Raw genomic sequence first — 15660 nt, forward strand, 5'->3', positions numbered from 1 at the left:
GCGGGTCGAGCAGCATCTCTGGAGTAAATGGATTGGTGACGTTTCAGTCAGGACTCTTCTTCAGACTATTTTATTTTATTTATTTATTTATTATAGTTTTATTGTATTATCTTCATTTATATATTTTTATATATTTTTTAAAAATTTATTAAATAGATTATTTAACCATGATTTGTGTGATTTCTTTGTCAGGTTGGGGTTTCAGATCTTGTCTTACAAATGCAGGGAGTGGTTCTCTCCATAAGTAATCTTGTTTCCGATTCATACTTTAATGCCTTTACCCGTCCAATAATCAATAAAAAGATTGAAGAAAAAACCTGTGGTGAGGGACCAAACTTGGCAGAGGTTCTTGAAGATGACAATTACATGGTGGAAACCATTCAGAAAATAATGGTATGATTTATTTTAAACATTCACTGTTAAACAATGGATATTTGCTCGTAGTGAAGCAGCAATTGTGATTGAAAGCATGGATATTCATTCTTGGATTTCAAAGTTATTGATTAAATGGTGTCAATATTGTGAAAAATGCAGATTCCATTCATTGCAAAAACTGTTGAATGACAAACATACTCTCCGGAGGATAAAATAAACTTTCAATGCAAATTGTCACTCAAAACACTTACAGCCGATTAGTTTCAGCAGTTCTATTGGAGAATTTGGAACAGGTTTTCTCTGTTGGTGTGCTTTTGTTAGTAAAAGCTAGATGCTCCAGGTGTCAGAGGTTATGGGAAGAAGGCAGGAGAAAGGGGGTTGATAGGGGGAGATGGATCAGACACGATTGAATGGTGGGCCGAATGGCCTAATTCTACTCCTATTCCTTATGACCTCAGAAATGAGATTAATGGAAAATAGTATTTAGGAAAACAATCTTAGCTAACCATGTTGCATAATTTGCTATGTTGTTCGGAAACCTTGTAATCAAAATTCCTCCACAGATTATTTTACATAAACCTGATATCTTGAAGGTCATAAACCATTAAGTCTGTAATCAATGACGTTTTCTTATTATCACCTGAAAAATCCAACCAGAAACAGAACTCAATGTCATTAACATTGAAGGAATTACAAAATCCCAATTTCTATGGGTTCGGATTTCGACATAAGAAATGCGTTGGCACTAGTGAATGCGCAATAAACATTTGGCTTACAATACAGCACAGGGATATTTTGATCGTAAGACCTCCATGGGGAATTCAACAGATAAAAACACAGGAAATTGTGCTTTCCTTGAAATGCCTTATATTGTTAAAGGGTGTGATTTTTGCTCATTTTGCCATAGAGAGGCCCATAGAGGAAATCCTGTAGCTGAATTTCTGTTAAGGAGGTAGAAGTAGACAACTTAACTGGGAGGAAGCAGCAGTGAATAGGAAGGATGTGACATGAAAAAGACTCAACATTGTTTGTTAAGTCAATCAGTCAGGAGGGGGGAGGGAGGGGGAGGAGGAGGGGAGTGGGGAGGGGGAAGGGGAGGGAGGGGGAAGGGGAGGGAGGAGGAGGGAGGGAGAGGAGAAGGGAGGGAGGGGAGAGGGGAGGAGGCAGGGGGGGGGGGGGAGGAGAGGGTGTGCTGTACCAATGCAGGTGAGGTTTGGGCCCAACGGGTCCACTTGGTCTAGTAATCTTATGTTTCATTAAGATCCCCTCTCATCCTTCTAAATTCCTGCGTATACAAGCCTAGTCACTCCAGTCTTTCAACATACGACAGTCCCACCATTCTGGGAATTAACCTAGTGAACCTACGCTGCACGCCCTCAATAGGAAAAATGTCCTTCCTCAAATTTGGAGACCAAAACTGCACACAGTACTACTCCAGGTGCGGTCTCACTAGGGCCCTGTACAACTGCAGAAGGACCTCTTTGCTCCTATACTTAACACCTCTTGTCATAAAGGTCAACATGCCTTTAGCTTTCTTCACTGCCTGCTGTACCTGCATGCTAACTTTAAATGACTGATGAACAAGAACACCCAGATCTCTTTGTACTTCCCCATTTCCTAACTTGACACCATTCAGATAATAATCTGCCTTCCTGTTCTTACCACCAAAGTGGATAACCTCACATTTATCCACATTAAACTGCATCTGCCATGCATCTGGCCACTCACACAACCTGTCCAAGTCACCCTGCATCCTCATAGCATCCTCCTCACAGTTCACACTGCTAACCAGCTTTGTGTCTGCAAATTTGCTAATGTTACTTTTAATCCCTTCATCTAAGTCATTAATGTATATTGTAAATAGCTGCGGTCCCAGCACTGGGCCTTGCGGTACCCCACTCGCCACTGCCTGCCATTCTGAAAGGGACCTGTTAATCCCTACTCTTTGTTTCCTGTCTGCCAACCAATTTTCTATCCATGTCAGCACCCCATCCACAAGACCATGTGCTCTAATCTTGCCCACTAATCTCCTATGAGGGACCTTATCAAAGGCTTTCTGAAAGTCCAGGTACACTACATCAACTGGCTCTCTCTTGTCCATTTTCCTAGTTACATCCTCAAAAAATTCCAGAAGATTAGTCAAGCATGATTTCCCATTCGTAAATCTATGCTGACTCGGAACGATCCTGTTACTGCTATCCAAATGTTCCACAATTTCTTCTTTTATAATTGACTCCAGCATCTTCCCCACCACTGATGTCAGGCTAACTGGTCTATAATTTCCTGTTTTCTCTCTCCGTCCTTTCTTAAAAAGTGGGATAACATTAGCTACTCTCCAATAGTGAGAGAAAGAAATGTGCAAAACCCATTGCTACATTGTAACTGTTCCCTGGGTTGGTATACACCAGAAGGGTATTATTTGAAACTTAGGATAATGATTCTATTAAAGCAACAGAAAGAAACTGCTTGCACAATGTTTGATATACAACTAATGTATACCAAATAGAGTGAACATTATCAAAGATGTTTTGATAATTCTGCTTCTGTTTCATTGTGGGTTTCTAAACATTAATTTCATGATTTTCTCTTTTAGGAATGTGTTCAGGAAGGATATCGTGCAGCTTTTACATTTTCAGAAATGCTTGAAATATTTCGGCAATGCTATCAAGAAAATGAAAGTCTCAATTTGGAGGCTATTACGAAGGAGGATCATGGTATGTTTATCAGTTTCCCATTTTTCTAAATCTGCACTGCATCTCTTCCAAAGCCAGATTATCTTTATTGAGATAACTAGGACTGTAGGCAGCAATTTCTACTCACTACAATATAACTTTTAATGTATTCCTGTCTCTGAGTGACAAGTTGGGAGACAACACCTGAATCAAAGAGCTTGTATGTATGACTCAGAAATGAGTCCTGCCACAAAACTACTGAGAAACAACCTTGCCAGATGGTTAGGTTGGATAATGCATCCTTTGAAGAAATACATTTCAGTTTATCCTGCTTTTCTACATAAAGTTGATTGGTTGAAAGATACAGCATGGAAACAAGCCTCTTGACCCACTGTCCACGCTGACCATCGATCATCTTTTCACACTCGTTCTATGTTATCCCACTTTTGCATCTACTCAAACACACAAGGGGCAATTTACAGAGTCAAATTGACCTAGAAACCCACATGTCTTTGGGATATGGGAGGAAACTGGAGCACCTGGAGGAAATCGCACACACACAGGGAAAACTTACAAACACCACACACACAGCACTCGAGGTCAAGATCAAACCTGGGTCTCTGGCACTGTGAGGCAGCATCTCCACCACCTTAATCACTGCTGCTCCTGTCATTTCTCATCACATGTAGATCATTTCTCATTATTTACTGTAATGTAGAAACTGTCAACAAACCTTAAAGTCAAATAACATTTATTAAAGCTAATAAAAAATATAAAATGCATAATATTTTTTAAAAAGTTAACCCAAATCCTGAATTCAAAACATTTTATTAAAACAATGAAATAAACTCAGGCAATTTAAAAGCTCTAAAAAGAGATTTATAGAATATCATCTAGTGAGCTACACTTTTGATTTAGAAATGTGAGTTCAAAGTTCATTTTACCAATTGCGGAGTTTTCATGAATGATTTAAATTCACATTAAAAACCAAATAGAGGAACTATCGTGTTGTGAAAATGGTACTTGGTTCACTGAGAATTTACCAGAACACATGTCACAAATCCATAGTAAACCCAGAATGGGCAGCAAATCATGTGAAATTAAGAAAGGCTGATCAACAGCTGCAAACATGTTCAGTACTGTATTTTGCACTCATTTGAGATGTCCAGAAATCTCAAATTGCAGGGACAGGGAATTGCTGACAATTGTATACAGAACTGTGAGGATTTACTCTCAAAATGAAGTCCAATATCTTCTTCATTACAATCTTTTAAATTGCGTTGAATTCAGTTAATCCCTCCCCTTGACATATTTATAGTTTAAGGTGAAAAAGTGGCATTTTATTCATATCAAGATTTCCATATTGTCTCACAGCATTTGAAGAAAACCATTTGGCCCATCACGTCCATGTCCGCTCCCATTATCCACTAAGTTTCCATTAATTATTCTCTCCACATTCCGTACAATACTACCTACTTTAGTGTCATCTGCAAACTTACGAATCATGGCTTGTGAATTCTTCTCCAAATCGCAAATTTAAACACCAAAACAACAAAGGGTCCAAACATTTTCCACAAAGTGTTTATGCAGTTCTTTTTTAAAGTCACATTTGAATGTGCCTATTGCATTTTTTTATGGAGTATATTTAAGATTTCTGCATAAAAGTTATTCTTCTCTTAATTGAAGTGGCTTGTTTGCCAATTACGTTGCATTCCTGTTCTTTGGTAATCAGCATCCTGGTAAAGGAAACAGTTTCTCTTGTGCATTCTGTCAAAATCTTGAATCCTCCCTTAAATCTCTTCTGCTCTAAAGAAAATAGTGCCTGCTCTTCTAACTTCTGCACATTATTGAATTTCCCCCTTCAGATATTTTAATCAGGAAATTACTAATATCCATAAAAATGTATTCTGTCAGCAAAGGTTTCCTTAAGTTAAAAATATATTTGCTTTATTTGGGTTCATGTTAAAACACAATGTGTGTTTACTCTTAATTCAGATATCTATTTCTTTGTGAGCTGGCTGGAGAAATATCACCAACAACATGAAGATGCAGTCAGTATTAAGCAAACTAAAAACTTAGGGTTGTTGCTGATTGATAACACCTCTCTGAAAAAAGTACTCATTCCTTCACCACTGCTATGTCTGGAGGTAAACAATTTTTATTTTGTCAAAAACCTTTTAACATTAAGAAATAGGAAAGGGATGAACACTTTGATGGCATTGTACTATAGGATCCTAATAGTCAGGAGGTATTAGAGCAAACTATGTAGGAATATCACAAATGACTGCAAGAATAACAAGGTTATAATATCGTGATTTTAACTTCCATAGGACTGCCACAATGCAAAGGACCTGAACATGGTTGAATTTGTTACGTGTACTCAGGGTAGTTTGGTCAATCAATATGGAGGTAGCCCTACCAGAGAAGGGGCAAAGATGATCTTATTTTGGAAATTCAGACAGAATACCGAAGGTTAAGTGAGAGAGCACTTTGGAACCAGGGACAGTAATTCTATCAGTTTCAAATTAATTCTGGAAAAGGATAAAGGTGGTCCAAAAATTGAGCTTCCAACTTAAGCAAGACTACTTTGATGGCATTAGAAAGGAACTTTCAAAAGTTGATTGGGGAGGAAAGGAGGGTCCTGGTAACCAAGGAAATAGACGAGGGCAGTGTGGTAGAAGGTGTGAAGCCAGGGGATATCATCAGAAAATGGGGCTTCCCCTCTTCCATTATAGATGAGGCTCTCACTAGGGCCTCTTCTACATCTCGCAGCTCCGCTCTTGCTCCCCCTCCCCCCATTCGTAACAAGGACAGAATCCCCCTCGTTCTCACTTTCCACCCAATCAGCCAGCGTATCCAACAAATCATCCTCCAACATTTCCGTCACCTACAACAGGACCCCTCTACTGGCCACATCTTCCCATCCCCTCCCCTTTCTGCGTTCCGCAGAGACCATTCCCTCCGTAACTCCCTGGTCCACACCACCCTTCCTACCCAAACCACCCCATCCCCGGGCACTTTCCCCTGCAACTACAGGAGATGCAACACCTGTCCGTTTACCTCCCCCCTCAACTCCATCCAAGGACCCAAACAGTCTTTCCAGGTGAGACAGAGGTTCACCTGAACCTCCTCCAACCTCATCTATTGTATCCACTGCTCTAGATCTCAACTTCTTTACATCGGCGAAACCAAACGCAGGCTTGGCGATCGTTTCACTCAACACCTTCGCTCAGTCCGCCTTAACCAACCTGATCTCCCGGTGGCTGAGCACTTCAACTCCCCTCCCACTCCCAGTCCGACCTTTCTGTCATGGGCCTCCTCCAGTGCCATAGTGAGGCCCACCGGAAATTGGAGGAACAGCACCTCATATTTTGCTTAGGCAGCTTGCAGCCCAGCGGTATGAACATTGACTTCTCCAACTTTAGATAGTTCCTCTGTCCCTCTCTTCCCCTCCCCCTTCCCAGTTCTTCCTCTATCTTCCTGTCTCCACCTATATCCTTCCTTTGTTCCGCCCCCCTGACATCAGTCTGAAGAAGGGTCTCGACCCGAAACGTCACCCATTCCTTCTCTCCTGAGATGCTGCCTGACCTGCTGAGTTACTCCAGCATTTTGTGAAATAAATTACATTGTAGCTGCTGACCTGAAGGGTTTATTGTTCATGTTCTGGGTATTACTCCTTTCCATGATCTTCAATCTTAGTTCACATAGTTGTATACTGCAGACGCCTCATTGTTATGTTAGCGATTAATCTCATGTGGTTGTAAAACAAAATAGATTTATCTGACAGGTGGTCAGACAATACAAAGAATAAGGACCTACCTTTACTCCTCCAGCTTATTTCAGTCAAAGGAATCGTTAAGCATCTGAGTTGATCTGGGAGTGCTCCATATAGTACCTGCATCAATATTTTCTCTAAATGTAGCCTTCTAATAAAATTGTGACTGACATCCAGACAAAATGTTACTTAACAATGTTTATTTGATTGGTATATTCATTTATAAAGTAAATCTCATAATCAAATATATTCCATTAAATCTCATGTGGCGGTGATGAGCTATAAAAGCCAGTTATACCATCAGGTCAAGAAGTGCCTGATAGCACTTCAGATAGTGCATTTGGGATATACATGATTCTGTTTCCATGGGAGGGGCTTTTCTTCCATCCTGTGTATAGCCCAAGATTTGTATGTCTTTTATAATAGAAACTGCCAACCCATGACTACATCCTCTTGTAAGTCCTAGCAACGTGTATCTGTATTGATATTAATATGTATTTAAAAATAATGTAATTGCATTCAATTTCTATTATATGTGATCAAAAGATCTTTGAAAAGAATTAAACAAAATGTATAATATTATAATGATTTACATAATTTTTACTTTAACTGGTGCCATTCTTTTATGGTTTGCTCTTTTAAGTTAATACACAATTAAAAAATTCCAGTTGTTGTGAATGTTAAAAGATAGGTAACTAATCACTATTGAAGAATCAAACTTACTTGTAACTTTTGAAATTCAAACACAATTCATTTTTAAAAATTACACACTGGTTTATAATTGGTAGTGGAACAAGAGATATTTCTGCACCATCATAATGCTATTTCTAAACATTTCTAATTTGGTTAACGTATACTTTAGAACATTAATGTTTATTTTAATAGGCCTAAAGTAAGTCATGTTGTTACTTGCTCTAATTCCTGCTGACTATTAGGAAAACAGCTTAATAGTACAATATAGTAAGAAGTTAAAGGAAAAGTAATACTCTTGCTGATGATATTAATTTGATTTTTTTTAATCGTTTAGGCTATTTATGATGTACTTCCAGTACTTGCCAAGAAGAAAACCGATGCTATTATTCATGAAGCACAAGATGCTGAATTTAAACTTGAAATCATTCCAACAGGTACCACAGAGTATGTGAACAGTTTGATATTCCTTGACGAGATGCAAGATAGGGTATGTGGAAATATATTCATAATATATGCTATAAAATAACAGAGTCATAATTTTCTTACTTTATTCCTGTTTTTCCTCTTTGCGATTATGTATTCCAAGAAAATGAAGAGGTTGGTTTTACATTACTGTTCTTCACAATGACCAGGTCTTGGGTTTTTCGATGTTCTTGTTTAACTGTTATTCAGACTTGGAAAATAAAGATAGTGTAATGATAATTGGATGTGATTTCCATTGTATGTCAATAGTAAATGTTTAACCATGTTTATCACAGAGAAGAATTGATCACACATCTAATATGTTAAGAATGCATCTATATTCTGCTTTGATAACTGAAAAATACATAATTGCGCATTATAAATTTAGTAGAGATGGTAGGATTTTTGATTCCATTTTAGCCTGCTGTTTTACAAATACAAAATGTTGTGCTTGGACTATTTCTTGTTTGCATTATGAAATATTATATAATTGTTTGGAAAGGTACACTTTAATTAAAGCAGTTTGCAAATATTTTTTTTACTTAATTGACAAGCTTGACAGATATGATTGTCATTTTTAAGGTAGGTAGAACATTTGAAGTAGGGAAAACCAAGGGAATGCACAAGGAGAGTTTGAACCTAAGAAGATACTGCATTGACAAGTATAGAGAAATAGGGGATCAATGATTGATGGCCACTGATGCCAGAAAATAGCAATCAAGCAATTAAGATGATGAAAAATGTAATACATTTAAGATACTTTCTGTTTGTCGACTGAAACATAAAATGCAGAGATGGTTGGCATGGACTCAGTGGGCCAAAGGGCCTGTTTCCATGCTGCATCTCTCTATTATGATCTTAGAATTATATGCACTTTTCGATCACAATATGATGGGAAAGATGTGAATATATTCAAAGAAGACTCACAAAGCCTTGTGAAGTTTAGTTCTGAGAAATGATTGACCAGAGTGAAACAGTTTGTTATGGCATGGAGAAGATGAGATATGTTGAGTGTAAAAGTATGTGCTTAATAGGCCTGGTCTTTCTACACTTTAGTGTGGAGTGGAGAAAGGCTGAGATTTGACCTGAGTTTTTTAAAATGGTGAAAGGATTTGACAGAACATATAGAGAAAAAATGTCCACGTAAAAAATAACATGGCCTCTAGCCATCAGAATAGGATATCCTGCAAGAAAACAAATTCAGACGAATGTTTGTATCATAGAATAATGACAATGTGATACATTTAAGTGGAGGTTGCACATGTATGTGAAGGAGATGAGAACAGGATGTTACACTGATTAACACAGGAGGATGCTCAAGAGAATATAATTGCTGGTGGGGACTCATTGACCAAATACAGGTCCATCACTGATTTTCTGGCAACTGATGGTCCGACACCTCCATTAATCCAGGCAAAATTAAGAGAACGCACTTGAAATCTTCCCCTGGAAGTCATCCCCCCCCCACAATTTATATTTATTGAAAGTCAATTAACACACGACCCTGTACATTTTTGGAATGTGGGAGGAAACCGAAGATCTTGGAGAAAACCCACGCGATCAAGAGAAGAACGTACAAATTTAGTACAGATAGCACCCATAGTTGGGATTGAACCTGGGTCTCTGGTGCTAAAAGCACTTTAAGGCAGCAACTCTACTGCTGCGTCACCGTGCTGCCCAAGGTAGCATGGGAATTGGCTAAGGATTTAACAATCCATAACCTTATGATGAAATTCGCTATGATAACTTTAATTATACAACTATTGATTTTTTTAGATTGAAGTATTGGAAGAAGAATCAAGTATTGTTGTCATAATGTATCAGCTCATTGAAAAGTACAAGATTGCCACACCTCCTGAAGATCTTGCTGTATTTGCAACTCTGAAACCTTCGATATCCGCAGTTCGCACTGTAATTGACAGAGCTGTAAATGAAAGAGAAAGCAACATTACCAAATTATGTCGCTGTCTGGATAAAGATGTTGAAGTTCTGAATGAGGAAGTCAGAGCAGTTTGGTTGCAAGAGCAGGTAGGTCAAGAGTGGTTACCTTCATCCTCAGCCCTGATTCAGAATTGCATATTTCTTTTAATCATGAGTGTTAGATTATATCAAGCATTTAACATTTTTCTCTTTTTCACTACTTTGGAAAGTCTGAGAATTTAAAAAAATTGTATCTTGCACAGTTGGTAATGAGACCCTAAAATTGACTTTTAAATTGCTTAACATGTGTTGTAGATTTATTCTTTTTATTTGCTTTTCTTTTATTTCTTGTACATGACAATTTTGTAAACTAAGAAAATGATTACTTGGAGTTTACTCAATTTTGATGAAGAATCTTTCAGGAAGGAACGTTGTGGTTTTATTGCAAGTTCCACGATGCCCTCTGTGTTCCTTATTGGTTATCATTGCATCTGACATGGATGAAGCTTGGGAGGTGTGGAGTGGTCTCCACTTCTGGGATTTTGAAAAGTGGCACATGGACAGCACAGGCCACACTCATGTCGAAGCAGTCCTTCACAGGTCATGCAAAAAACAGTTTCAGGGTTACATGAAAGGATTTTTCTAACTAGGTATCTTTGGTTCTGAGGCAGTAAACCTTCCGAGTTTCCTGTCTTCTATTCTGCCAGGCAAGCACTTTGATACATCCTGAGACTGCAAAGATAACATAAATACAAAATACTTTTCATTTGTTCTCACCTGCATCATCCAATAATGCTTTGTTTTGCCCTGGCCTTATCTGCAGGTTCTCACTTAAATTTTGATTACAACCCCTCTCTTTATCCAGTGGTTGTTTCAAAACTTGCCAGCAACTGTATTGTTGCTGAGGCCAGGAATATTATTACTCACTTCTAAACTTGGGGATATCATTGGGATTTATTGAGGAAGGCAAATGAAATAAAATGAAACAAAGCAAGAATGCAGTATACCCTTACACTATTATTTGGCATATTTAGTGATTGTAGTTCCTTGTTCTATTACATGATGCTTGTAATTCCATTGATCTGTTTTCTTTGCCATATATGTTATAGGATCCTCAGATTCTGGATATCAATTCTGACAGAGAAAAGGTGCAAAACATTCTGGATAAGCTGCAGAATGTCATGGACGAACTACAGAAACGTGCATTTGAATATAAATCTTACCAGAAGAACTTCAAGGTGACTGGTTTCAACTATTTTGTGACTTCATGGTAAACATGAAGTCATTAGTCATTCACAGATTAAAAAGAAAAGTTCTGAGGAACACTTTTTCCGCAGGAACTGAATATAATGTAAAATCATGGAATGTTTGATTTAGTGAATGGGAAATTGCTAGTCCATCAAATTATGGAGTCACAAGGGGAAGGCATTTGAAAAATCATTAGAAAACTGCAGGTAGATGTTATAGTTTTTTTTTAGAGAAATGATCGAGACAGAAATCATTCAAATTGAAAGGACCAATTTTACAAGTATTTGAAGCAGACGTTCTTGGGATAAAATCCGAGGAAGAGATGAATGTGCTTATGCAGATTATGCATTGAATGGAGGGTAGAATGGGGGGTTTATTTCTCATTGGTGCAGCATTTGAGTCGGCACAAAAATAATGACCTTGGGCCTCAACATAAACAAGTCGAGAGATCTTTTAGATCCATATTAAACTGATGAAAAGCATCTTGACTGGAGTAAACTGCACGCATATATATTGTTTTAAAGATTGAAGGCCAAATTATGGTACCAATATTCAATAATTATCCAATTCTAACATTTATATTTCATGTTTTATCAGGCTTTCAGTTAAAAACTTTAGATGCCTTAAATTCATTTAGTAGTCAGTAAACATTCTATTACACCGGAGGGTGCGACTAAGTTGTGTTCAATGCTGGGATCAGGATTCTGGTTTTACTGGGATAGATGTATATTTGTCTCAAAGCCATGTAAGAAATAACAGGCTCTTGAGGGTTGCCAACAGAAAGATCACCAGAGGTCAGTAGCTTTTTCTATGAAAAAGTAAACAGCAATTTTCAGGGAATGTCAACGATACGATACGATATGATACAATAGAATTTCATTTATTCCCAGGAGGGAAATTGATCTGCCAACTGTCATAAAACACAAAATCCATGAAACATGAAATTAAAGTGATGAGTGGAAAGGACTGAGGATGTGCAAAGATTGGGGGGGGGGGGGGGGTAGGTAGGGGGTGGGGGGTAGGGGATAGGAGATAGGGGATAGGGAAGGGAAGTCAGTCTACTCCACGTCAGCAGGGGGAGGATTGTACAGTTTGATAGCCACAGGGAAGAAGGATCTCCTGTGGCATTCTGTACTGCATCTTGGTGGAACTAGTCTGTTGCTGAAGGTACTCCTCAGGTTGACCAGTGTGTCATGGAGGGGTTGACCTGTATTGTCCAAGATGCTCTGCAGTTTGAGGAGCATCCTCTTCTCCAAGACCACCACCCATATATCCAACTTCGCCCCCAGGACGGAGCCAACTTTCCTGATGAGATTGTTAATCCTATTGGCGTCCACGGCAATTGAAGAAATTAGCCTTTACTAAATTGTGTTCTGCAAAAAAATTGCAGATTTGGCATTAAATAATATAATTTCTAAAATTCTACCCCAGGAGCCACTTTCCTTCGTTAACTTGTATCGCTTGAATCTGACCCCAGTGCATAAATAAAGATATGAAACGATTTACAAATGATCGGAAATGACAGGGGCAGCACAGTGGCACAGCTGGCAGAGCTGCTACCTTACAATCCTGAACTCAGATGCTGCCTGTGTGGAGTTTGCACATTTTCTGTATGACCATATGGGTTTCCTCCATGTGCTCCAGTTTCCTCCTACATCCTACAGTTGTGTGGATTTTATAGGTTACTTGGTCTCTGAAAAATCGATAGGCACAATGTAATTGCTGTTGGATACCCATCTGGGTGCAAAATTCCTTGTTCACCTGTCCCACAAAATGACGGCCATTGTCCGAACTCTGCCGAACTCTGCCGAGTTGGGATCCCATACCTGGGTATAATTTCTTTTCATAAGTACTTTAACAACCGTAGAGGCTTTGTTATCCGTAGTTGGGGGTAAGCCTCAATCCATTTACTAAAGACATCAACGATAACCAATACATATTAGTAACACTAACATCTTTTCAACTCAATGTAGTCCCTCTGGAGGGTCTCAAAGGGACCCATGGGTAAGGGGGTTCTCCCATTTTCACAAGTTATACCCTTCCCGGGATTACGTTGTTGACAGATCAGACAGCGACTACCAATCCCCTGAGCCAGAGTCTGCAACTTTGGATGCCATCATGTAGCAAGAAGCATACCGCCAGTTGCTCGGGCACCACAGTGAGTTGCAAAATGTATACATTCAATAACCCACATCATGAGTTCATCTAACATACATGTTTGCTCTGCCGGGGTAACCCATAATCCTGACATGTAATCAACAGTACAACCGAGCTACATCCACATTTCTATGTCTCGGTCAGGAGCGTCCTCCTGTAATCTAACAACTTCTTGGATGGTTGGCATTGGCCTTTCCGAGGGAGACTTGCTTTTGTCTATGCTTTTAGTCTGCCTCATCATTTTAGGTACCACCATCCTGCGCCCCTGGGACACTTCCTTAGCTTCTTGGTCGGCACGGTGATTTCCTACGTCTACTAGGGTTTGGCCCAGAGTGAGGGCCGTACATTTTATAATGGAAAATTGTTTTGGCAACATTAGGGCTTGTAACAGGTCTGATACCAATTTCTGGTGGGATATTTGTGTTCCCGCTGAAGTCAAGAATCCCCTATTCTTCCACAACTGGCTGAAGTCATGGACCACTCCGAAAGCATATCAAGAGTCGGTGTAAAGATTTATTCTTAAGCCCTTTCCAAAGGCGCAAGCTCTTATCAGGGCAAACAGTACCACCTGTTGGGCAGAGAATGGTATTTTACGAAGGCCGCCGCTTCCGCACTCTTGCCATCTTGATCTATAATTGCGTATCCTGAAAGTCTTTCCCCTAGGGGTCCAATTGATGCACTTCCATCTACATACAGGGTTACGTCAGGGTTTGTCATGGGAATATCGGCAAGAAAGGATGCCGGATTGATGGTGGTACAATACATAAATTGCAATTTGGGGTTGTTCAGCAGGTATATCTGGTATTTATTCTGGCGGGCCATAGTGAGGTGTTGAGTCTGCAACTGTCCCAGCAAGGCAGCAACTGAGTGGGAACTATACACTGTTATGTCTTGCTGTAGAGTCAAATTGGCAGCCGATTGCAAGCTGTAGTAGATCGCAGTCAAGATCTGCATACATAAGAGATGTCCCCATGCTACCGGATCAAGTTTCAAGGAGTAATAGGCCACCGGTCGATGTTTGTTTCCATGTCTCTGAGTAAGGACTGCAGTGGGGAATTCAGCGAGGATTGTGCAATATGACTGGAACGGTCGGTCATAGAGTGGCCTTCCTAATGCTGGTGTCTGTGACAGAGGTCTTTTCAGGTTTTCAAAGGCTTCTTGGGTCTCCTCGGATAGTCGAATATCCCCCTTCATACCAGTGCAAGGCATCAATTTTTTTGGTTTCTAGAGCAATGTTGGGTATCCATTGCTGACAAAATTCACCATGACCAGCCACGGGGAATTTGCAGTTCTCCAGACTCCGCTCTGTTGCTGACAGTACCACGCCGAGGAACTTCACCTTCTGTTGGGCTACCAGTACTTTTAATGGGGAAACTACATATCCCAGTGCTGATAAATGATTCAGTAACTGAGTGGTAGCTTCGCGGTTGATTTATTCGTCCTGGCTGGCTACAAGTAGATCGTCCACGTATTGGACAAGGGTGGAGCCACGCCGAAAGCTTAAGGTCTGCAGCTGCCCTTGGAGACATCTGGAGAATAATGTTGGGGAATTCACAAACCCTTGGGGCAACTCAGTCCATGTATACTGTTGTCCATTGTAGGTGAAGGCGAAGAGGTACTGGCTGTCTTGGTGTAGGAGCAGGGAGAAGAAAGCATGCTGTTGGTCCACTATTGAGAAGATCCTTGCCTGTGCCAGAATTTGGGCTAAGATGTGGGCTGGATTGGTACCAAGGCATGGAGTGGTTCTACTATAGCGTTAATGGACCATAAATCCTGGACTAATCTATACTGGTTTGGTTTCCCAGCCTTGGGGACTGCGAGGATGGGCATGTTGCATGGGGATTGGCATTCTACCAAAATGCCCTGTTCTAATAGTCCCCAAACTAACTTGGTGATGCTTGGTATTGCCTGCTGCTTCAGCGGGTACTGTCATATAGAGGGCAGTGATACATTTTACTGGACAGCTACTTGGATGGGGGTAATATGAACACATCCTACCTGAGTAGAGTCTTCTGCTCACACCTGTGGGTCCACATACTCCTGTACTTCACTCCCAAGATGATGGTGTAATTGCGTGGTAACCGTCCGCGGTGACTGGTAGAATTGGACGGTACAATCGTTGGGTAGTTCTTGCTCTTGGCCCGTGTTCGGGTTCGTCAGTCCGATTGCTTGCTGAACCATGGGCCCTAAGTCTTTTGTGTGATATGGGAAGTTCACTTTCTTTGTTACGTGGGGAGCGACCCCAGAGGCTTGTTTCCACAATCCATGGGTACCTCAGCATATTCTGCTGTTCCCTGTGGAACGGTCACTAGGGCCAGGAGGTTTACATCCCACCTGGTTCCTTCACATGGTCTGTAA

The 15660-nt window shown here is 40.0% G+C and overlaps 1 protein-coding gene across 1 annotated transcript in view; it reads left to right on the forward strand.

Moving 5' to 3' along the window:
* dnah6 (dynein, axonemal, heavy chain 6) overlaps positions 1-15660 on the forward strand; it is a 228725-nt gene that overhangs the window by 24056 nt on the left and 189009 nt on the right. Inside the window, exons 12-17 of the mRNA XM_078394918.1 lie at positions 193-393; positions 2969-3089; positions 5043-5194; positions 7850-8002; positions 9754-10005; positions 11007-11135. Of these exons, the coding sequence (XP_078251044.1) occupies positions 193-393; positions 2969-3089; positions 5043-5194; positions 7850-8002; positions 9754-10005; positions 11007-11135 (1008 nt within the window). The remainder of the gene's footprint in view (positions 1-192; positions 394-2968; positions 3090-5042; positions 5195-7849; positions 8003-9753; positions 10006-11006; positions 11136-15660) is intronic.

Source organism: Rhinoraja longicauda, chromosome 3 (genome assembly GCF_053455715.1).
Source record: "Rhinoraja longicauda isolate Sanriku21f chromosome 3, sRhiLon1.1, whole genome shotgun sequence".
NCBI classification, from domain to species: Eukaryota; Metazoa; Chordata; class Chondrichthyes; order Rajiformes; family Arhynchobatidae; genus Rhinoraja; species Rhinoraja longicauda.